The sequence below is a fragment of the Trachemys scripta genome, chromosome 1, assembly GCF_013100865.1.
Source record: "Trachemys scripta elegans isolate TJP31775 chromosome 1, CAS_Tse_1.0, whole genome shotgun sequence".
NCBI classification, from domain to species: Eukaryota; Metazoa; Chordata; order Testudines; family Emydidae; genus Trachemys; species Trachemys scripta.
Window position 1 is genome coordinate 236,161,245 of NC_048298.1, and position 23,669 is coordinate 236,184,913.

At 39.3% G+C, this 23,669-nt stretch overlaps 1 protein-coding gene across 6 annotated transcripts in view; it reads left to right on the plus strand.

Annotated features, from left to right (window-relative positions):
* CCDC138 (coiled-coil domain containing 138) overlaps positions 1-23,669 on the plus strand; it is a 58,887-nt gene that overhangs the window by 12,431 nt on the left and 22,787 nt on the right. For 3 of the 6 annotated variants that reach the window (XM_034758078.1, XM_034758079.1, XM_034758080.1), the window contains 7 exons: positions 1,180-1,299; positions 4,253-4,330; positions 4,410-4,520; positions 6,200-6,352; positions 7,155-7,271; positions 9,276-9,468; positions 21,994-22,170. In XM_034758078.1, the coding sequence (XP_034613969.1) occupies positions 1,180-1,299; positions 4,253-4,330; positions 4,410-4,520; positions 6,200-6,352; positions 7,155-7,271; positions 9,276-9,468; positions 21,994-22,170 (949 nt within the window). Of the gene's footprint in view, positions 1-1,179; positions 1,300-4,252; positions 4,331-4,409; positions 4,521-6,199; positions 6,353-7,154; positions 7,272-9,275; positions 9,469-21,993; positions 22,171-22,510; positions 23,177-23,669 lie in introns of those variants that run through there. The other 3 variants (XR_004644030.1, XM_034758082.1, XM_034758081.1) reach the window with 3 other exon arrangements.

The following is a 23,669-nucleotide window of genomic DNA, read 5'->3' on the forward strand; positions in this document are numbered from 1 at the left end:
TGAAACAACAGTCTGGAGTGTTTTAATGCTATTTTATTTTAAAATATGCCATTTAAAATTCACTTCCTGCAGTAATTTTTAGTATGACTTCTTTTGTTTATTATTATATGCAATATATCTTTTTACTATAAAAATAATTTTGCAGTGTAAGGATGAGAAAAAATAGTAAGGAAAAATAATTTGTTGTTTAAACTTATTTTTAAATTACTTTCCTAAGATTCCTGGACTCTTAAACTTTTTCCTGTCCCCCTGAACCCAGATATACTTTCAGCAGCGGTTTAATAAGCTCTTGATCTATCTTTTTGAAATACATTAAAAAAAAAAAAAAAAAAAAAAAAAAAAACTCTAAAATTCAGCATTTCCACAGCTTTTTTGACTGCCTCTGAAGTGCTGTAGAGCCAAGAAGGAGGAAATATTTTTAAGGGTTTAGCATTTCCCTTTTGAAGTCTGGTTTCCTGAGAAGTTCTGGCAGGCATGTCACAAAACTAAAACCTCCTAGTAAATTTTCTTAGTATGTTATATAGTCTAGCCAACCTGTAAAACACAGTAGCTTGGAGAAGTTCATGATTTTCTTTGAAGTTCTATGGTTCCCTGCCAGCATGGCTACTCTACTTAAGTGTCTTGCAGGCAACTGGTTCCTTTTCAGTTAAGAAGGTGAGTTATATTTTTTGAGACTAGCTCTTTGCTGTTATGATCAGTTGGAATTCTTTTTTTTTTTATACTGTCTCCAGGATTGAACTTCTGAGGGTAGGTGCCAGAACATTCCTGCTAAAGGCTTTTGGCGCTCGTGTTTGTTTTCTATGCCTATAGGTTACATTCAGAGATTTTAGCTTTTAAGATGCTTATAAGACACATTTTTCAGCTTGGCTTTATAGGAGCATGAAAGCAGGGCTAGAAAAATTTAGTAGACACTTACTCAAATTTTACCAAACACTTGAATGCTATTTGAAGACTAGTACAAAAGATGGTAATTCTCAGATTAAGGCAAATTTTCCCTTCTCTCTCCTACCCACATTTGTCACAGTCTTGATTTTCAAAAGATCATGGGCAAAAAGTGCAGGCACACTTGGGCATGCAAAATTGCACACCTGACCCTCTGAAAATTAGACCTTGTGTTTTAATATACTGATTGCAGAAGTTGTTTCTAGTTGGTATATCATTAATCATATTTTTCTATAGCAACACGAGGCAGAAGTTAAACAGCTGTCAGAAACCTTGAGAGAGAAGACTAAAGAAAGCAAGAGGCTCAAATCATCATTTGACACCTTGAAGGAAATGAATGACTCTTTAAAAAAACAGGCAAGATCCATTTTCATACCTATTCAAGAAAAATTGTAAATATTAGAATCAATTTAAATTATTTTTGGCAAGTTGACTGATTGTATTTGCAGTTCTGTTAAACAAGAAATGACTCTTGTTCCTTTCCTACAACTTGGTTTTTCTTTTAACTGGTTGGTGTCTTTTTTTTTTTTATAATCTCAAATACTGGTAAAGTTTGAATTACTCTTCTAAATAGCCAGCAACAGGTCACTCATAAGAAAAGAAACATTTCAATATCCTGCCAAGGAAGTTGAGACGGCAAGGATAGATAGCCTTCTAAAATTCAGAATGCAGCCCTGATCTAGTTAATAGCATGGGCAAATCTTTGTGTATTCCATAATGTTGTGGAATCTATTCTTTGCTGCTGAATTGTGCTACTGAATTTAAGCTTTTAAATACAATATATAATTGTAAATATAACTTTGAAAATATAAGCCAAGTGTAAACAATAACAGTGTTGTCTTTAGACCCAGAAAGACAACCGGAAACAACTATTCAGAATAGTGTCAAATGTTCTGTTCATCTCACTGAGCTGTTAATTTTCAAGCCTAAAATGTTGTTATAATTGTCATCTCTAAACTATATTTCACTGTGGATCTTCCAGTAACATGTTTACCCCATAATCTTAAACTACCTCTCATGCTCATCAGGTGCTAAAAATCTGTTTCCTTCCCAACTGCCAAATCCTTTGTTTTTCCTTAGGACAGCTTCTGCAATGCAGTTGTATATGTTTGCAGTACAAAAATCTGTGGCATATTCAAAATGTGGGGGCAGGATAAAATTAAATAACCCAAGGGGTACCATACTGATTTATATTGCTCATTTTCAGATTCAGTTAAATCATTTTTGTAAAGTTTAATTGGAGATGATGCACAATTTTCAATTTGTTGTACCGGTGTGCTGAAGAAAAATCTAGTGACCTTGCTGCAGAATTTAGGTTCAGTTTATCCTGAAATTCAAAATGATAGAGGCAGTGATAGTTACCAAGTGGGAGATTCAATTAGTTACCTCAGGCTGGCTTTGCTACGAATGATTTATAGTGAATTATTTCAGCCTCTGGGGAGGGAAAGCGAGAGTACATATGCTCCATAATCAGTCATGAAAAGGTGAAAAGGTAAAATAGCATTTTTGTGATATCCTTCTCCTTTATGCCAGTGTGGTGAGAAAAAGTTAAGGCAGTTGACAAAATGTTAGTCAAATTTTTAAAGTTTAAGGCCAGAAGGGACTACCAGATCATCTAGTCTATCTCCTGTATATCACAGGCCACTAAAACCCCCTAGCGACTGCTAGCTAAACCCAAAAACCAGAATTAACAAAAGTATTACTGCCCTCAGAAGACTAAACTGTTGTGTGTCTTAGGGCATGGCTACACTTGCAGATGTAGAGCGCTCTGAGTTAAACCAGCCTTCATAGAACGCAGTAGGGAAAGCGCTGCAGTCTGTCCACACTGACAGCTTCAAGCGCACTGGCATGGCCACATTTATGGCATTTGCAGCGGCATTGGGAGCGGTGCATTATGGGCAGCTATCCCAGCATGCAAGTGACTGCAACGTGCTTTTCAAATGGGGGAGTGGGGTGGAGTGGAGTGTGTTGTGTGTATGTGGGGGCAGAGAGTGGGTTTTTGGGGGGGCTGAGATCATGTTAGCATGCTGTGTTGTAAGTTCAGATAGCAGCAGACCCCCTATCTCCCCCCCCCACCTCTCTCTCACTCACAGCATTCCACGCTAATGATTGCTTTGTCTTGGGGCAGATAAGCAGTTGGCTGTCAGAAACAGAGCTTTCAAAGGGCATATCCGCATTCCTGCTGTGATTCAAAACAGACAAGAATGCCACTTGACTTAAGGGGATTATGGGACGTTTCCAGAGGCTGATCAGAGCGCAGTAATGCAACACCCTGTTCACACTGGTGCCGCGGCGCTCCAGCGGGGGCGCAGCAAACGTTATTCCACTTGCCGAGGTGGAGTACCACCAGCGTTGTAGCCGCGGAGTCAGAGCGCTCTACGTGCCTTGCCAGTCTGGATGGATAGTGAGCTAGTGTGCCCGGGGCTCCTTTACTGCGCTGTAACTCACAAGTGTAGCCAAGCCCTTAGATAGAGAACAGGAGGGATCAATGTGAGACCATGCCTGAAGTCCCTGCCATAGCAGGGGATTGATTAAATGAGAGAGACCCTGAGGATCCTAGCAAGTGATTTGTGCTCCATGCTGCAGAGGAAGGCAAAAAACCCCAAGCTCCCTGCCGGTCTGGTGTAAGGGGAAAATGCCTTCCAGACTCCACATATGGTGATCAGTTAGACTCTGAGCATGAGCAAGAACCAACCAGTCAAGCATCTGAAAATGGAGTTCTCAGTTGCATTTCAGAGCACCAGTGTAAGTTTGTGTGTAGTGTACACTTCTGTAATTCTACATAGTCACTGCAGTCTGACTTTATTCCACCATATAGACGCTTGTCCAGAGAGACTGCTCTAGAGAAATTAGTTATGCGGATAGTGCTCTGAAGCCGTAAAGATACTTATAACTGTCACTGTACACTCATTAATATAATGCATAGAGCTATGCACACAGATAATTTCAAATTAATTGTAAATGTCTTCTTCAGAAAATCTCACTTTTAAAGGTGTGGTTTCTGAATTTGGGTGTGTCTGTATGTAATGTGAGCCCAGTGTTTGGCTTGCAAGTTGAATTTTCAATTCACAGGACATAGCTTATTATACATTATGCTGAACAGTTAGCAGAGCTCTTACTAGCTGACTCTCTTTATAAAGAGGTGAATGATCATTGCTTTGTTCACACGACGAGCAGATAAACTTGCACTTTAATAAATCTAGCGGCCTATAACTAATGATTTTTGAACAACCTTTATATGAAGTAAAGAATGAGTTTAAACCTGTTTTGAATCCACAAATATTTTAAACATATTTTCCAATTCTTTTAGTTAAGTGATGTAAGTGAGCAGAACAAGAAGATGGAAGTTCAAGCAAGAAAAGTACAAGCACGTTTAGAGAATTTACAAGTGAGACTTATTTTCCTTATTACTTCTTCCCTTGTAAGAAATAAGTCAAATCTAATTTATTTAATATATCCTGTTGCAGAGGAAGCATGAATTTTTAACAATACAGAAATCTAAAGATGTTTCTCAAGCAATGCAAGAAATTAAATCTGTGAAGCAGGAAAAAATGGCAGCAACATCAAAAATTTGTAAGGTAAGGCATAAGCAAGGAGGAAAGGAAACTTCTGTCTTAATTAAAGAATATTAGATATTGGAATATCTTTCTAGAAGACCCACTTTTCCTATGCCTTCAGGAAACTAGTGAAGTCATTTACTCATGTCATTTATTTATGAGTGAACTACTCAGTTATACTAGGAAAGGGCTTAAAGTGTTCAGGGAATAAGAACAGTGGAATTGTAAGCAGTGGGATTGCATTGGGGAAAATTTAGTGTGTTTAACTGGAAAAAGAATTACATTTAAATATGTCACTAAAAAGAAGTGCACTTATTGTCATCCTGATCACTTTGCTTTTATGTTGCATCTCATCACCCCTCTTTTAATCTGTCCATCTTTTTAAATTGTATGTCTGTTTCTTCCACTGTTTGGAAAGTTCTTAGCACATTTTGATTACTCCACAATGTAAATAATATCTCTATGTATAGCTTTCTATAGTTAACTGAAAAGAAAAACTGGTAAGTGATGTCAGATATAGGAAGATTAGTTTGTAAGCCGTAGGTAATTATGCTTTTAGTGCTTATAGTAGAAAAAGCCTCTAGTGAGGCAAAAACTGAGTAAATGCTGACATGTTTCATACATGATTGCAATATGGTCACCTTCCTTCTTCCTTCTGTCTTGAAGCATTCTCTTTTTCTTTTGTAAATAATATTTCTTATTGCAGTTTTGTCCTATTTAATAGTGTGCCTTCTGTCAGTTTTCTACCATTATATCCCTTCTGGTAATTATGACATCTAACAATAAAATTACTTGGAATATTGTTTGAAATATTATACACAACTTTCTCTTTGCTTTAAGGGAACTAGATTTTTCCCTCTGAGGGCTTACCCTAGAAACTTCCTTGAATGCATCTGCTTTTTTTTTTTTCCTGACAAGCCTAAAAAAATTTGGTCCACTTTGGGATTCTTAGTTAATGTATTGGAGAAGGCAAATTAGGAGATGTGGGGGCAGGGTTGTTCTTCTGAAGTCTTGTTCTTAATTCTTTTAATTTATTCATTATTGGAATGAACATTATTCAGTTGTAGTTAATGAGGTAAATTTTAAAAGCAGTGGGCTACATACAAGAAAGTGACATGAATTGTTTAGTGCATCTAACATTTCCCACATAAAAATTACCACATGTTGTTGATACCTGTGAACTATGCAGTTGTCTTTCACGTTCTCACATTCTTACGACCAAACTTGATAAAACGGACTCATTCTTTGGGTTTTTCTAGAAGATGTTTTTCTAGGACTTTATATAAATTTCGTACCTGTATGTTTTCTGCCAACCAATAATCACCACAAATAATGGTCTAAACTCCTAATTTTTCTCAGGCATTCCGCCATCCTCCTCCAAATATACCTCTATCCCGATATAACGCGACCCAATATAACACGAATTTGGATATAATGCGGTAAAGCAGTGCTCCGGGGCGGCAGGGCTGCGCACTCTGGTAGATCAAAGCAAGTTCGATATAACACGGTTTCACCTATAACGCAGTAAGATTTTTTTTGGCTCCCGAGGACAGAGTTATATTGAGTTAGAGGTGTACATATAATGTTAAAACTGTTTTCATATTCTGACATACCAATCTGTTTTCTTTGAGTGGCTCTAATACTATACCATATGTTTTGGAAAAGCTTCATAATCTTATTTAATGTTATGGTTGTTACAGGTACCACTTAATTCACATGTTTATGAGCTTTTAACTGTTCTTATGGATTGGATCTCAGATCAATTCCTCAAAACGAAAATAGAGGAAGAAGGAAGAGACAATCAAACACAAACGTACTCCCACAAAAATTACACACAAGAAAAGTGTGCAAAGGTAAACGGGTTTGGATTGGGTTTTTTAAACCTTGTGGCTAGTGTGTGCCAGTTTTATTTATATAGTTTGAATACTATTCTCAAAACAGAAATAATTGTGCATAGTTAACAGTTCAGTATTCATTCAGACAGTAATATTTAGTGAGCGTTTTGACACTTATAGCTCCAAAAATACAGGCCTTCCTTTATTGTAATTTGGAAGTGTCATTGTTTTTCTGCTGCAAAGGAACTGAGAGGGAATCAGGATGACTCCGCCTTTTATACACTCAGCTGCATGCACAAAGACGTCCAAGTACTGCTGGCAAAAGTCTTTGATTCAAGTGCATTGGGTGCACATGCACACATACAGTGGAATGTATATGTGCACAATACATCTTGACGAACAACATTTACCATAGAGATCAGTAACCATTTTTTTCCTTTGGAGGCAGAGTTAAGGTGTCAGTGCATTTTACAAAGAGAAATCAAACAAACTACACAGAGAATTCATAGGGCATAAATCCTAACCCTGTGTGAAATTTCACATGGATTGGGCGCATACTTTTTGAGAAAAACAGGAATTTATGCCCCATTTTGAGTCAATTTTAGAAGTCAGCCTTTTTAAAAATAATAATCTGAGTTACATGCTATTAACCTATAATTATGTAATTTTTATGTACTTGCTGTGCGTGTCGTAAATGTATTCAATGCACTGGATCTGCCAGATAAGTATTTGCATGTGCAATCCATTATCATCCAGGAATTTAAATTGTTTACTCAGTGACAGATGCTGTATAAAACTATACCACTGTACATTTTTCCAGCTTTTACCTATTGTTGCTGAACAACTCCAGTGGATGCCACTTGTGAACCCTAAACTACATATGCCTGTAATTAAGTTTACTTACTGGGCTATAAGGCAGCTAGACTGTGGGAAACAGGTAAAACATGTATTCTACTTACAGAATAATTCTTTAATATTTCATGTTCAGAATGCTCATTCTCAGAAGATGCTCAGATACTATTATATAAGATAAATAGATGCTTTTCAATGTGCTGAGTATACTTTTAAAAAACCCATCAGCCTTCACAACATTCAAATTCAAATAATTTCTGCAGATATGAGGCAAAGGGAAAAAAATTAAGATAGTAATTTAAAACTGCTTTATGTCACAACTGTTTTTATCAACTCTGTATTTAGTTTTATATTATAGATCTGATCCATGCTTATGTAGCCCCCATTGTAATATCATCTGAGAACCTCACAAACCTTGAATTTATCTTCACAACATCCTTCTTAGCTAGAGAAGGAAATCCCCATTTTTATGGATGTTAAACAAAAGATGCTACCTAAGTGAAAACTTGTATTGTTTAATCCTGAAGTAAATGTTTTCATCCAGTATGTAATGGAAGTTCTTACAGAACCGTACTGTAGCAGCATAAATGGTGTCATACCTTAAGATCCAATCCTGCAAAATTTTATGCACATGCCTAACTTGTATACTCTGAGTAGTCTCTTTGATTGCAAAGCTAGGCACGTGTCTAAATCTTTGCAGGACTGGAGCCTTAGATTCTAATAAATGATGCTGAAGTTACAAAGCAGATTGTTTTTTACATGAGCATCTGTATTTTTTTTAATTTGGATCACATTAAAGATGCATTACATTAACAGTGTGAAGAATATATTCTGCCCCCCAGTTTTACCTTTCCAATTCAGTGACATGAACTCCAATAATAAAATACTTTTTCCTTTGCTGGTGAACACTTGTATAATATGTCAGTGTATTATGCATAAATTCTCCTTATTTAATTTTACATAATTGTAATTACTTAATATATTGATTTTCTTTAATACAGAAACATATAGTGGGTTAGTCCTAGAAAAAAAAATGAATATGAACTGTTATAAAGGCTACTAGGGTTTTAAGAGTGTCCCCTAGCAAAAGAGTAACATAGCATTATATACATGAGTGATCATTTCCTTAAACTTTGGAGGCATTTTATTGCAACACTATACCATAATTAAGTAGTTTAGTGTTTCCAAAATCCATCCCGCTTTTGGTTGGGATTTTCAAAGGCTCTTAAAAGAATTAGGTGTCTACTGCTATTGAGTTTCAATAGGACTTGAGCATCTAATTGCCTTAGGCAACTTTGAAAATCCTCTCCTTTAAGCTTAGCTTTAATTTTGAACATTTTCCATATGGGAATATATTTGATAGCTGTGGATGAAAAGAGAATTCGCTTGTCACTTTTAAATGTTATTGTGCTGAAACATTGGGTATAGAATGTCATCCCACAGCCAATTTTTTTCTTAAAATTTGTTTTCATTTATAATTTTACTTTTCACCAATAAATGATCTTAAACTACATCACTCTTTTTGCATTCATTACCTAATTTACTTCAATCTCACATGGCCTGGTTCGTTACAGAAAATTGACATGTGAATGTCTGAATCTTGAAATTGACATCATTTACAATGTTCGTAAAGAAATTAATCTCGTATTCAATGCTTCCTTCTCTACTAATTTTATGTTGTCACTCAATGTGGGAGAGTAAGTGCAGATTGATAGTTTAGTAATTTAATTTTTTTCTTATTTAAATTGTGTCTTTAAATTGTCTTTATGGGTACATTGCAAATATTGTATTCTACTAGATTTAACAGAACAGTAACTGCTTTTAGGTTGCTATCCCATAGTATCTAGGCAAAACAGGATAATTTAAAGGTTGATTCTGTTACAGTCTGGGTTTACTAGATTTATTTGTCTCTCAATGCTGTTTTAATACTGGCTAAGTTTAATTGTAATATTTTTAATTTACTGCCACCTGTTTATATAACGTCCCTCAGAACGTACAGTTCTATAAATATAGTATTTTAAAATAGACTGCTTTAAGTTGTGTGATTACATTTACTACTCTTATAAAATGGATACAATGTTTACAACAGCATTCTACTATGATATCAACTATGAGGAGGCTTGGTGAAGACATATTCAAAGGCATAGTAACTAAGGGAAACCAACATGGCTCTTCTGAGCAATCTGCTGAAAGTAAACCAAAGATAGCAGCTTTCTTTAAGAGTTCCATTTTACCTTTGAGATTTGTATCAACTTTAATTGTACTCAAAACAGTAACACAAGGTAAGTTCTTAAATGTTTTTATTGCATTTAGTAAATAGCTTTTGTCTGGGCAAAAACCAAATACACAAAGTCCATGAAATGGATTGTATTGTATCTGTGTCTGAAGTCCCTTGTAATTGTAAAGTGAGGAATATGTTCTTGAAGTTTTACGTTATTAAGAAACAAAGTATGCTGCAGCAAACAGAAGGCTTTCTAAAGTTATAGTTTGAATTATATTAAGATGTTCATATGTAGAGTATGATATAAATTGACATTGTCAAGGTGGATCCACAGCAAAAAAGGAAGTGGAAAATATACATGTTGGTGGTTGTATATTTCACATGTTTAGCTATTCAAAAGGTTAAAAATGATACAGGAATAAATAAAGTTTTATTCAAAGTTCAACAGTTGAATTTTGGTTTTTGGGGGATGTTATGGTTGATTCAGATAGCTTGGGATTTTTTATAGCTGAAATAAATAAGCAGTTGTTTTTGCACTGCTTTTTAAGGAGACCACATGTTTCATGTTCAGGCTAGTAGTATCAAGCATGCTCTGGTAGTCATTTGCGTGTCCTCTGAGTGGATGGTGAGCTGCATTGTCCTTGTTGATGACATATCTATTAAGTAGGCATGGTGGTAATTTTGTAGGTGACTTCCCTAACTGAAGGACAAATGATAGTGAAATAGAATTGGGGCAGAAGATATGTTCTAAATTGCTAGGTCATTTTTAGCTGTGCTGAAATTGGGGCTGGTACACACCCGTACACCAGGCAGCCCTTATCTTAGCTGCCTGCTATCTTGCTTTACTCCCATCCTCTCTCCACTGCCAAAGGCCAGTCAGAACCATACTGCCTGAGGCTGGGGCAGGAAAGCATCAGTTCTTCAAGTGATCATCCACATATTCCACATTAAGTACCCTTGCATCACAATCCCCATCTGAGGGCATAAAGGGCAGAGTGGGCCCTTTCCAGTTTCTTATCTCCATGGTTGCAGGATGGAACCCGTGGCAATGTCTGCTTCTCTTGCACACTGTGAGAATTAGCTTAGCTAATTTAGATTGTTTTAGTATTCGTGTTAGAGTAATTGTTTTCTTTTGTCTGTTGGTCTATTAAAAAACAAGACTGTATTATATTTAGCATAGTCAATCAGTAAGTTTCTAGCCCGACACCCACATACAGGAGTACTAGGATCATGGCAGAAGTTAAGTCACTAAGGTTTAAGACCTGTCTTTCATGTGACACTGTGATACCCATCAACGATGGTCACGCTCAATGCTCGATATGTCTTGGTGAAGGACACATTTTGGAACATTGTTCCTTGTGTTGCTCTTTCTCCAAGCACAGAGAGAGCAATGGAGGTCAGGCTGAAATTATTCCTGCTGGAGAAGTCGATGCAGGTCTCCTCAGACTCAAGGAGATCTTCAGAGAATCCTCAATGTCACTGTCAGTCCATCTCTGACCTCCATGAGCTGCGACTTGATTTTGGGTGGCTTCCTTGTAGAGGCCTCCTTCATCTGCTGGTACATTAGCGTTGACATCTTTCATGTGCAGTAAGGAGCACCACTGCAAAGATGAGCCTAGGTCAACTTTCCTGGCACTTAGCAAGAGGCGGAAAAGTCACTATGACTTACCTGGGCTCAGTTGGCAAAGGGTCATAAGAGCAAGAGGGCCCATTCCAATACCAATTTCTAAGGCAGCTCATATGATACCATCTAAATCTAAGGGCAGAGCTGCCTATGGTACCAAATATGGTACAGAGCACCTTGATATCTAGTTCCTCTGCACTAAGTACATCCTCAGAAGTAGCAGTTTTCCATTTCTTAGTATTGACTAACTCTACAGTACCTGATACATTGATCCCGACTACCTTAGCACCAAAACAGCAGATGGTAGTAAGCAACCTCTCAGTGGGCCCAGTATCCAAGTCAACTCTGCTGGAGATACTTAGGAAGGTCAGTACATAGCTCCCTGAAGTACAGCCACCATGCTTGGCCAGAGAGGTATCCCGTATACCAACATAATCTATATACAGGTTATACCTGATAGGACTGCCTTTCTCCTAGAAGAGGCAAACCCTTTTTTTCTCCTCTACTGTTGAGCACAGCAGAGAATCATCATCCACTTGCCTTTTATCTTCCCCCAGGATAGCTCAGTGAGAATCTGAGACAGATTCCAGGGAAGAATTTCAAAGGAGCTAGAAAGAGGTCAGGATCTCAGAGGGGTCACCCAATTAGGTATCCCCCCAATGTGCCCTCCACTGCACTAATCCTACCCATATTAATTCATTTCCTGACCATACTGGACCACCCCCTTCAGATGTTCAACACTGTTTCAGGAAACCTGCCTCCTCCACTGTGTACAGGGCTAGGTCTCCCTTTGGCAACTCTGTTGCTCCAACCACAGCTGCTGAAAAGACCAGAGGAGGAGAACATTAAAAAAAAAAAAAAAAAACTCTCTAGAGGAAGAGCATCAAGTTCGGGCTGAATTTTCCTCCTCCTCCCAGTGAGGCCATGATCCCACCTACACTGGCCTCTCTAGGTGTATTCAGCGTTCTCTAAGACTTAATAAAATGCATGACGATATTCCCCTTAAGATTATGCTAGAGAAACAACACAAGTTCTTGAACATATTATGCTTTGCAACACCAGGGTGGTTAACCATGGCAATAATTGATGCTCTGCAGGAGCTTGTCATTTCCATCTGTCATTTGCCTGCTTCTGTCTTAGCCTGGTTCTGAGAAGAGACAGAAGACTTCAAGTCCCTGCAAAAGGATTGGAATATTTTTTTTTCCTGACGTCCTGCACCTGTCTCTCTACTTGTGCAAGCTGTATACGGGAGAGGACAAAGCAGCAAAGTCCTCTGAAATCTGTCCCCACTGAAAAGGAACAAAAACATTGAATCTTTTTGGCTGGAAGGTCTACTCATTCAGAAGTGCAAATGAGGCTAGCATATTACTGTGCACGCGGTCAAGGTAGGATTTCTTAAAATAGGACAAATCTAGTTTTGTTGATAGGAGCACCAAGCAGAGCTTAAATCTCTTATATCAGAGAGCCAACTGACAGCTTGGACAGCACTACAGACTGTTGAACATGTCTGACTGGTGCGAACAGTGGCCTCTGCAATACCCATGAGAAGGTTGCCATGGCTTCCCAATCATTCAGTATTTCTAGGGAGGCAAGGTGACAATTTAGGACCTCCCATTTTGAGGGAATTGACTTCTTCAGTAGGGGAACTGATGAAGCCATCCATACTTTACAAGATTCCAGAACTATCCTATGCTGCTTGGGATTTTGTATCCCAACTCAGAAAGGGAAGCAACCATGACACCAAACATGTTTCAGGCAGCACTACTTGACACAAGACGATGTTCATCCAGCAAGGTCTTCTGAGCCACTGAAGAAGAGGCAGAGACTTCACCGGAGGTGACCCTTTCTTTTGTCCTTGGCTGCCCATAGTAAGGTGTTTCAAATGGGCAGCAGGTTTGACACGAATGTCAGTAGTCTGCTTGGACTTCTACAGGATCTTTTCTGCTCTAGTCTCTCTCTTCCACCTCTCCCCCCCAACATCTTTGGCATTACCTCAATCTGGTGGGTTCTTGAGATTGTGACCAACGGGTATCCCATTCACTTTCAGTCCCTATCAGGCTCTAGTTCCGGGCAGTCAGGCTGGTGGTTAAGAGAGATGGTCGAAGTTGGCTGCCAGGCCAAGAGCAATGGTGAAACCGGGGTCTAGGGAGAGTCGCCATGGGTCAGAGCTGAGGTCAGAGTCCATAGACAAGCCAAATTAGTATTGTAGTTGGAGTCGAGGTGCAGGCCAAGGGTTGAAGCCTAGTTGTGAGTCCGGGGGTCAGGAGGTGGATGCAGGGCTGGAGCAGGTCAGTAACAGAGCTAGAGTAAGGCTTGGGCAGGCTGGGACAGGAACAGGAACAGGAACTGCATCAAGGGCAGGCTGGAAGCCTAGGGAGTCTGCTACACTGTGAGGCAGGAGGAGGTTTCCAGGCTGGGTCTGTGCAACAGTACTACTAACTTGCAGCTCTGGCGGGGTCAGTGAAATACCTGTACCTAGGGGTCATGTGACCCACACCCTGCTCAGGGATAGGTTGCTGCAGCATGCCTGAGGGCTGAATCACTGCAGGCTCTGTTGGAGGGATGAGTCATTGCAGGTAAGTTGCTGCAGCATGCCTGATCTGGCGGCACATTTGCCTCACAATTCCTTTCAATCCCCTCTCCCATTTCCCATTCCTTTTCAGAGACCCTTCTCATGAGAGACAATTGAAGCAGGAGGTGGAGTCCCTTTTACAACTTCTATTGTTCCTACTTGTGTCCTTGGAGTTCAGGCACCAGGGCTTTTGCTCCCACTCCTTAATTCCAAAGAAGAAAGGGTGCTGGAGACCCCTCCTTGATGTTTGATGTCTCAACACTTTCATCCATTGTTTTAAGTTCAGAATGGTAACCCTAGGTTCTTTAATCCCTTCATTAGATCCTATGGACTGGTCCATGGCTCTTGACCCACAAGATGTCTATTTTCACATCTCCACTGGAAATACCTGAGATATCTGGTAGGAACATCACACTACTGGTACAGAGTCCCAGCCCTTTAGCTTTTGTACAGCTCCAAGGATTTTCACCAAGTATCTGTTGGTAGTGAAAACTCACCTAAAAACAAAAGGAATCCAGGTACCTTCGATGTCTGGCTAATGTGAGTAAGATCACCACAACAGGCGACCAACCCAGTACAGACAATCCTAAAACTCTTCATCTCGTTAGGTCTCAAGGTCAACAGAGACAAAATCCACACTGATTTTTGAAGCAGAAAATAGAGTTATTAGGGGTAATGTTCAGACTCCAAAACAGCTCGAGCTTTCCACAGAGAAGGTTTCAGGCAATATTGGACCTCATCAGTCAACTTCAGCCCCACCCAAGAACGTGTCTCAGACTTCTAGGATACGTAGTCATGTGTGTTTGTCACACAGCATGACAGACTTCACCTTTGATCCATGCAAAGATGATGGAGATTAGTGTATCGACCCAGCAGACAGTGCATGTATTTGGCCTAGTGGATGAGGGAAGCAGTGGACCTGATTTTAGTAAGGCTTTTGACACAGTTCCACATGACATTCTTATAAGCAAACTCGAGAAATGTGGTCTAGCTGTAAGTATTGTAAGGTTGGTGCACAAACGATTGAAAAACTATTCAGAGTAGCTATCAATGGTTTGCTATCAAATTGGGAAGACATATCAGTGAAGTTCTGCAGGGATCTGTCCTGCATCCGGCACTAGTCAGAATTTTCATTAATGACTGGGATAATGAAGTGGAGCTTATAAAATATGTGGATAACACCATGCTGGAAGAAGTGGTAAGCACTTTGGAGCATAGGATTAGAAATTAAAATTACCTTGATAAATAGGAGTATTGGTCTTAAATCAACAGTAAAGCCAGATATAAAGTACTACATTTAGGAAGGAAAAATCAAATGAACAAATACAAAATGGGCATGTTTAGTCTTGAGAAAATAAGACTGAGTGGGGACCTGATAAGTCTGCAGATATGTTAAGGACTGTTACAAAGAAGACGGTAATCCGTTGCTCTCCATGTCCACTGAAAGTAGGGCAAGAAATAATGGACTTAATCTGCAGCAAGGGAGATTTAGGTTGAATACTAGTAAAAGCTTTCTAACTATAGAGATAGTTAAGCATTGGACTAAGTTACCAAGAAAATTTGTAGAATCTTCATCCATTGGAGGTGTTTAAGATCAGGTTAGACAAACACCTGTCAAGGATGGTCTAGGCATACTTGGTCATGACTCAGCACAGGGGGTTAAACTAGATGACCTCTCCAGCTCTACATTTCTGTGAATCCATGATGATAACAGTCCTGCAAAAAGTCCTCTCCTTGTTAAACTCATGTAGAGACCACTTCATCTGTGCAGCAGAGTTAGTTCCCTTTTCCATATCCCTACCTGTAAAGATTGTGATAACAGATGCCCCTACTTGGGTAGGGATCTCATCCGGATCATTTGACTATTCAGGTATGATGGTCCGCGCACACACATGCATATTTTAGAGCTCAGAGCCATCCACCTGGCATGCAAGGCTTTTGGTCTACTCTTTGGGAACAATAATTCAGGTCCTGGCAGACCACACCACAGCAGTGCACTATATCAATAGGCAAGGGGAGAAGCAAGGTCGTCACTACCTCTGTCAGAAGGCCATACATCTATAGGAGTGGTGCATTCTACATTGTCACACCAATAGTCCTACAGAACATACTGGGATATCATTTCAGAAGAGACTTTTGAAAACCACAAGTAGTCTCTCAAAGACACAGTCGTACAGAATATTTTCTTCAAATGGGGGTTCCCAAATTTAGACCTGCTCACAGCAAACTACAACAAGTATCAGACATTCTGCTCCAAGAGGAGCACAAGCTCAGCTCACTAATAGACATCTTCCTCATCCTTTGGACTGTGTGTTTGATGTTCATGTTTCCATTGATCCTCAGATTCCTAGCGTCTCAAGGAAACTGAAGCAAGATATTGAGCAAATGAGCATGGTAGCCCCCGCATGGACATGGCAGTTCTGGTATTCAGATCTTCTAAACCTACCAACATAGCCATCTTACCCATTTGCCTGACACAGTCTCTCAGAACAGTGGTCAGCTCCTCTATCTGGTCCAAAAACTTTACACCTGACGGCTTGGGTGTGGGCTGGATGACATCCGCAGAGGTTCAGAACATTCTACTCTGGATAAAGAAACATTCAACCAGACTGACTTATAGAGCTAAATGGAAGAGCTTTTCTATTTTGGCATCTCAGCACCCAATTTCTCCCTGATAGTACCAGTTTAATCAATACTGGACTTTTTGTTAGCCCTGAAGCAATCTGGGTTTTCCATCAACATAAGAGTCCATCTGGCAGCAATATGTGAATTAAACTCCTATTTCCACCAAACAGTAATACATTTCCTGAAGGGTCTCATCTCATCTCCCTCTTCCCCCCCCCCCCTTTTCAGAAGCCCACTCTTGGAACCCGAGTATAGTATAAGCAGTGTCGACAGGTTCCCCCTTTGAGACCATAACATCTTGTTCCCTTTGCCACCTGTCCATGAAAATTCATTTCCTGGTGGCCATTTTGTCAGCTAGGAGGGTAGAAGAGATTCATGGCTCTCGTATCTGGCACCCTCTAGCGTTTCAGAAGTACAGGGTTACTCTTAGATTTTCCCCTAAATTCCTGCCTAAGGTGGTATCAGAATTCAGTTTATTTAGATAGAACAAAATCATCCAGGAGCACACCTAGGCTGTTCATGACTTTTGTTTACAGGGTCAGGAGCCAACCTGTATCCACTCAGAGGCTATCCAGGTGGGTTTCTGACCACACAAGAACTTATGAGTTAGTTAGAAGAGATCTTTCTAGCCACAAGAGAGCTTATTCTACTAGAGCTCTGGCAGCTTAGGGCACAGCTCCAATGAACACTCGTAGCCAACAAGAATCCAATCTCATGTGCATGGGTTGCATGAGTGCTAAGAGTGGAATCTCTGTGGACCACACATCTTGAAGAACCAATTACTATAGGTTAAGTAACTGTACTTTCAAGCAGCTGTTAGCAGGGGGAGCAGCACCACTATTGAAAGAGAGCAGGAGGAGGAGCCATTGCCAGAGTCCTTTTCCTCTAAGTGGGAAGCCAGAGGAGTTTCCAGGCATATATCATTAGGAGGAAGTATTGAGAGTGGTTGCTACCTTCCTGTAGCTGCTCTGGAGCACCACAATGCCCTCTGTGACCAGGAAGAAGGAGCCGCTGCTCATGGAAGGGAGAATCCTGTCCGGGATCAACATAACCCTCGCAACAGCCAAGGAAAGGATAATCTACCCTGGGCAGGACACACACCCCATGTTGTGATAACTGGGCCTACAAATTTACCCTGTTCCACCCACCACTCGTTTGTAGGGTCCTTAAAGCCCATTTTTCTCTGAAAGTCTCTATCGGAGGGAGCTTCACCATCATGGCTGCCACCCCCACCATTTCCTGGGACCACAGACCTTCTTTGTCCTAATCCTGAGAGATGTCCTGACCAGACTGGGCCAGAGAGCGGGACCCAGATGACATCGGCACCTCTGCTGGCTCCAGCTGAATCCCAAACACCGTGGGATGTGAGACTTTGTGACCTCCCCATTCCCCGTGCATCCTTTTCCTTCCCTACCTTATTTCTTACCTTTCCTATCCCTCGACTTTTTCCTTCTCTTTACTAGGAATCTGGTTTAGCCAGCCAAGACTGTATTCATTACTACAGCTCTGTAAGCCTCTGACCAGAAAGAGGTAACTAAAAGCAATGCCCTAAATACCCCAATGCTGGTTTAAGTTGGTCTCGGAGTGGCTAATAAGACTGTGTTTTTGCAGTAGTGAGATTCTAAGTGAGAGTCAATATCAGAGACCGAACCTGAATTTCAATCTCTGCTGTTCTTTTCTCCCTGCTTTTTGCATGTGGCTTCACTCCAGCTCATCTCAACTAACTTAACTGTCTTTTTTGGGGAAAAGAAAGTATTACCATCTTTGATACCATCTAAGAGACTGTCAAATGAGGATTTTTCCTCCTAAAAATTCTCTTCAGCTAAGGGGGGAACAAGGGATGTTGTTATAATGAAAACCTAATTTAATATTTTACATTTAAAATGCTTTAATTGTTTTTCTTTCTTTTTCTGTATCTTTGTTAAAATGTTAAAAGGATTTTTAATGGTGTGTTTGCCATGGTACTAAGCAAGCTGAGATCTCTGTACACCAAACCCCAAACCTTGTTTAACACTGTTTAATGTTGGACAATCACTGGGTAATGTTAACACTTTTGGCCTATATATTCCATCTAAATTAATACACCTTCCTTCCTCCTGCCCTTCCACACAAGGGGACCTGAGCCTCCCAGCGTATCCAGTATTGGGGCAAGAGAGAGAGAGACAGAGCACTTGAATCTTAGACACCCAGTTCAGTGAATTTGTGGTCCCCTATGGGGACATTCGTCCCTAGATGGAGGGTATGCCATGTTTCTGCTATTGACATCCCTTGCAGGTTTACACCATTGGGGTAATTTAATTTACTGTTAAATTGCTAATTGTTTAAATTTATCCTTGTTCTGTTTCATCTATGCGTTGAGGTGGTGTTCATCATTATCTGAGCATCTGGAGAAAAGAATTAGTTGATAGAGCTTGAGAGAGTACTACCACCTATTCTTTGACTCCTGATTTTAAATGTGGATTGTGCAAATAAAACCCATTCTTTGTTTCCAAATGTTAAAACATCTGTTATAGAGAATAGAGGGACAGGGGGACTATGTATTTTGGAGAACTGGTAATGCGCTATAGAGATTTTCACCTTTCAGCTGCCAATATAAATCCATCCCCAATGTCAACTTTTGTTAACCATCTATCCTGAGATCTATTGGGTGGCTATTCAGTGGCTTCCGTGAAATGTGTTAGTGATTTCAGGCCAGTTCTCAGTAGGCAGATGTCCACATCACAAAACTACTACCACTTTTATCATTGGCAGCCTAATCAGGGAGGCTAAGGATTAAATAACTCTGGAGATTGAACTGTGCTTTCATATTTACAGATGCAATCTCTCCAGACTAGGTAGGAATCACATTAGTGTGACATTATGTGAAAGTTTACTCTGTCACTGTTTGTGCTATATTTGTTTTAAGACTAAAATTCCTGATAAAGGTGTGTCTTAGGTTTGGTTTTTGAAGTTTTTAAAACAGATACAGGTTCTAATAATTAGAAGAATGTTATTCTATCTAATAAACTAATGTGAAATATATTCTTAAAATGAGAATCACATTGATAAGAGGTCCCTCCTGATATTAAAAAACAAACCCCAACATGAATAGTTGCCATACTAAGTTGTCATTAATCAAGCTAAACAGCTAAAGCCAATACTTACAATGGTAAAACTTTTTAACTTCTCATTATTGATTTTTACTGTTAGTTTATATGCTATGGTTAAGTATGATCTGCAATAATAAAAAGCACATTCGTGAAATTACTGTATACTAATTTTGATCACACATTGAAAGTAAAGCACTGATTTTCTTTGTTGTACTTAAAGTACTGCACAGGATCTTTTCAGGGGGAATAAGGCAGAACGCCACATTTATTAGTAATACATGTATTCATTAACACTGTATTATATGCATATAATATATTACACTTACACTCACACACACACACACACACACACAAACCCATTCCGTCGTGTTGTTACCAATTAGTTGCTCCCCTTAACTTCACTGGCCAGGTGAGTTAGATGGAGGAGGAGGTGGAGCCGGGCTTCTGCCGATCCGGATCGATGTTCCCATGTTGACAAGACGAGACCCGGGGTCCTCTGCAAGACACCTCACTTTTATAGCAGCTTTTCTCTTATGCAAATCTATACCAGATTCAAACTCTGTGTCTGTGTCCATTGGTCCTTTGTGCTGCTTTCTTTTGAGTGTTGTTCCAATGCTGCAAAGAGGGTGTTTCCAAAAGAAGGTGCTTGCTTCTAACCCCCGAGGCCGTCAGTATGTCTGCTTGTCTTTAATGAGCCCACTTGACACGTTTTATTGTCCTTGGGTCTGGCTCCCAGCCCCTCTCCAACAGTTGAGGCTGTCTGGAGGTGCTGCCTTCCATGCCTTCCTCATTCACACCTCATTCATTCAATAGGGCAATTGATTAAGAGTGGGGGAGGGGGGGGAGAGCTCTTGTTCTACTCCTAGCAAACAGAAATTTTTCTTCTATCTTATTCTATCCTTAGGGGCTATAATATTATACCAAGGGCAATGCAAAGTTTCTAAATGAGGCTTTGATACAAAGTTCCATGAAAACAGAGGTCACACGTGGGTAGACCCACCACAAGGTTATATGAAGAGGCACAATGTAAAGTCATATGAAAATTATCAGAGATTGATCTACATCTTCTATTCATAATGCAAGAGCTTCAGTAAGATTACTTTTTTCTTCTAAAGTGTCGTAAATCCAGGAGGTGGCACTGTAACTAAACTTTTCTTACTACAGAATGGCTCCATTATATTTAATTATTTCATCCTGTAACTGAGTAGTGTGTTTTTAGTCCTAAATAGGAATTTGAAATAGGGAGATCTGAAATATAGGACCTGTGGTTATTTAAGGCACTTAGATGAGTTCATTATTTAACTGTGAGTCTCAAGTCCCTGTATATTTTAATATACTGTAGAGGGGTAATCAGCATATAAACTGAAAGATTAAACTTCTCCTCCGAGCAAATCCTCGTGAAAGTAAATGGGAATGGAGTAGTTGTGATCTTTGTCTTTATCCAGTACTCTTCTCCTTCATCTCTGAGCACATTAGTAGATGTCTCCCAAATGTTGAGGAACACATAGTCTCAAGCTAGGCAGATTTATTCATTATACCACATTTCAGAAGAAAAAACCCTCTAATGTATCTACAGCCCTAATTTAGTAAGATACAAAAGCATGTGACTAACTTCAAGCACATAAGTAATCCCTTTGAAGTCAGTGGACTACTTTGTTTATTAAAGTTGCGTGTGCATAAGTATTGTCCTGAATAAAGGCCCTAATAGGTATGAGAGAAGTTCAGGTTGTCCATTTAATTACTGCTGGAACAAGAATACAATACAAGAACAAAAGTCACATTTGTGTCACTTTCTGACTATTTTTATCTTCAACATTCATGTGTATTTTTAGGAAATTGGCGCAGTATGTCTTAAATATTTTATGTAAAATTTGAAGAAAAGTAAACAATAGATTTGTACATAAGCAGGCTTTAAAGTTATCCTAGCCTTGTCCTTCCCTTTCATGGTTTAATTTGTATAAAAAAAAAATTAAAGTTGGATCATGAAACTAGTTAAAATTTGTATTTATTGGAATTTATGTAGCACTTGCTGAGAAACTTGGAGGAGGAGAGGAAACAAAGCTGGGGAGATAGACTAACTCAGAATTCAAAACCAGTGCAGCATGTTTCTGTGTTTCAAAGCCATAAAGCAAACAGTGTTACACTTTGAAGTATTCGGTGATGTGAAAAAAAATAATGTTCATAGCAATAGGGATTGGGATTTCACTGATTCTGTAGATCTGTTTATTGTTAATATTGGGAATAATGATATTGAGAATAAAATTGAATTTCTACATTCATCATTCATGCAGTATAGAAATAAGCATTTCTGTTAATTTTAACCTGGATTATAAATCTTTATTGAGTGCAGGAGAGGGCTCACTTCATCTCTTTAGCAAAATACTTAAATCTAACCTTTATAAGTCATACTTTTAAAAATGTGGGCTGCCCCCAACTTCCCTGTTCCCTACTTTAAACCAAGGCACAGTAAATCCTCAATTAGAAATATAGGAAATATTAAAATAAAGGTCTAACAATTTAAACCTTAATATCTTGATCCATTTAATCTTCTAATTTTGTTACATTTTTTATAGCTGTATAATTATTAATCTCAAAGTAACTATTTATACTAAACTTTATAGATCAGACATTAGAACTGTGATTATAAAATTGTTTGCATTTTAATGTCTCTTTCAGCTGATTATCTGGCTCAGGCATTTGATTCCCTTTGCGTGGACTTGAAGACAGATGAAGGGAAGGCCTTGTTTTTGGAGTGCCAATCTGTGCCTGTTATATTAAGTCACTTAAGAATATCCAGTAGAGGTCTGCTTTCCAATGCCATTGATGGTTTGCTTCAGATGACAATGGAATCTGGTAAATTCGCTTAATTTTAAACAATAAAAATATAGGATTATTAAATGAAAAACAAATGCGATGAAACTTAAATCCCAAGTGAAAAACAATACGTACTTTCTTTCTGATGTAATATGTAGTAGCAAGTAGTACTTATCTTTTTGTCATATAAATACAGCAGTTGTGAAGCTGTTCCCTAGCTGCATAAGTTAGCTGTTTCTCATTCTTTATGTATAAGTCAATTCTTTTGGGATTTTTTTTTTATTTCTTAAATATATGCAGCATATTGTCAGATCTGTTTTCTGATTTATCCCTGTTACATTTTGCAACTCATTTTAAGGTTTTTCCATTGCTCCTGTAGGTGATGGGCACATTTCTAGTTTCTCTGAAGTCAGTCTATGCTAGAACAGACATTGGATGCAAGTCCTTCTGCCATCAGGTGGAGACATGAAAATAGCCAGGCTCTTGTATTAACTCTCTTTATAATTTGAGTGAGTAGCTGATGCTGCTCAGTTTTTCCATTTCTAATAAGTAAAAGTGACTTTTCTAGATGGTTTGTTGACGTTTTGTTTTTGTTTACTGTTACTGGATGTCCTGGCCCTTTAAGGGGGGGTGGGGCTCAGCCTTACCTGTGCCACTTTTAAACTGCATCCCCAAGTGATTGGTGTTGAGGTTAGCAATCAGATGGTCCCCTGATGCTCAGGTAAGAGGCACTGCTTCCCTATATGAAAGGTTACTCGGAGGATGAGAAACCTGCAGGAAGGCTTCTGCAGGAGACCAAGGGTTAGAGAGGACCTGAAGAAAGAGGCCTTCTGTGCCAGGCATGTGTGGGACAAGGGCAGAACCCTTAAGTGGAAGAGGCTTTAGGAAGCACCAAACAGCAGGACCTGGGTTTTGGAAAAGAACTATTGAACAAGGGACTAAGGAAATGTATAGTTGGAGAAAGTCTGTTTTTAATTTAAGTTGACATTGAACTGTGATATTATTTTAATAAAACTGACCCCAAGAAAGGGTGTTTTTCAACAAACGAGAGCTTATGTGCAGTTATTGGTGGGTTCAGGAAGGAGGCAGGGGATGGGTCAGATGCTGTATTGGGGGATCCCTGGTACATAAACCTTTTTTAATTTGTAAAAATGTTTGGGTTTTTAGACCAAGAGGGGAATGCCACTGGGTTTTAAATATTGAAGGTAGTCAGCTGGGCATTTTTACATACTTGACTGTTTTGGTTTCTCCAAGAACTTAAATTTCAAACCAAACTCCCCATTGTATCTTTGTCTGTGCTGGTGGAAACGGGACTGTTTGCTCTGCCTTAAAAAAGATACTCTTAAAAATATTACTGGTGGAAGGCTGAACAGCATCAAATAGCATAATGAGATGAATGTCACATGTGTTCACCTGATTTTAATTCTACCCCTCTCTCTTCAACCCTCCCATCCTTCCCTTCTTCACACACCCCTGTGCTGCTAGTGTTGCAGTGTTATTTCTGAAGCTACGGTGTTTGCTGCACCAGTATAGCTTGC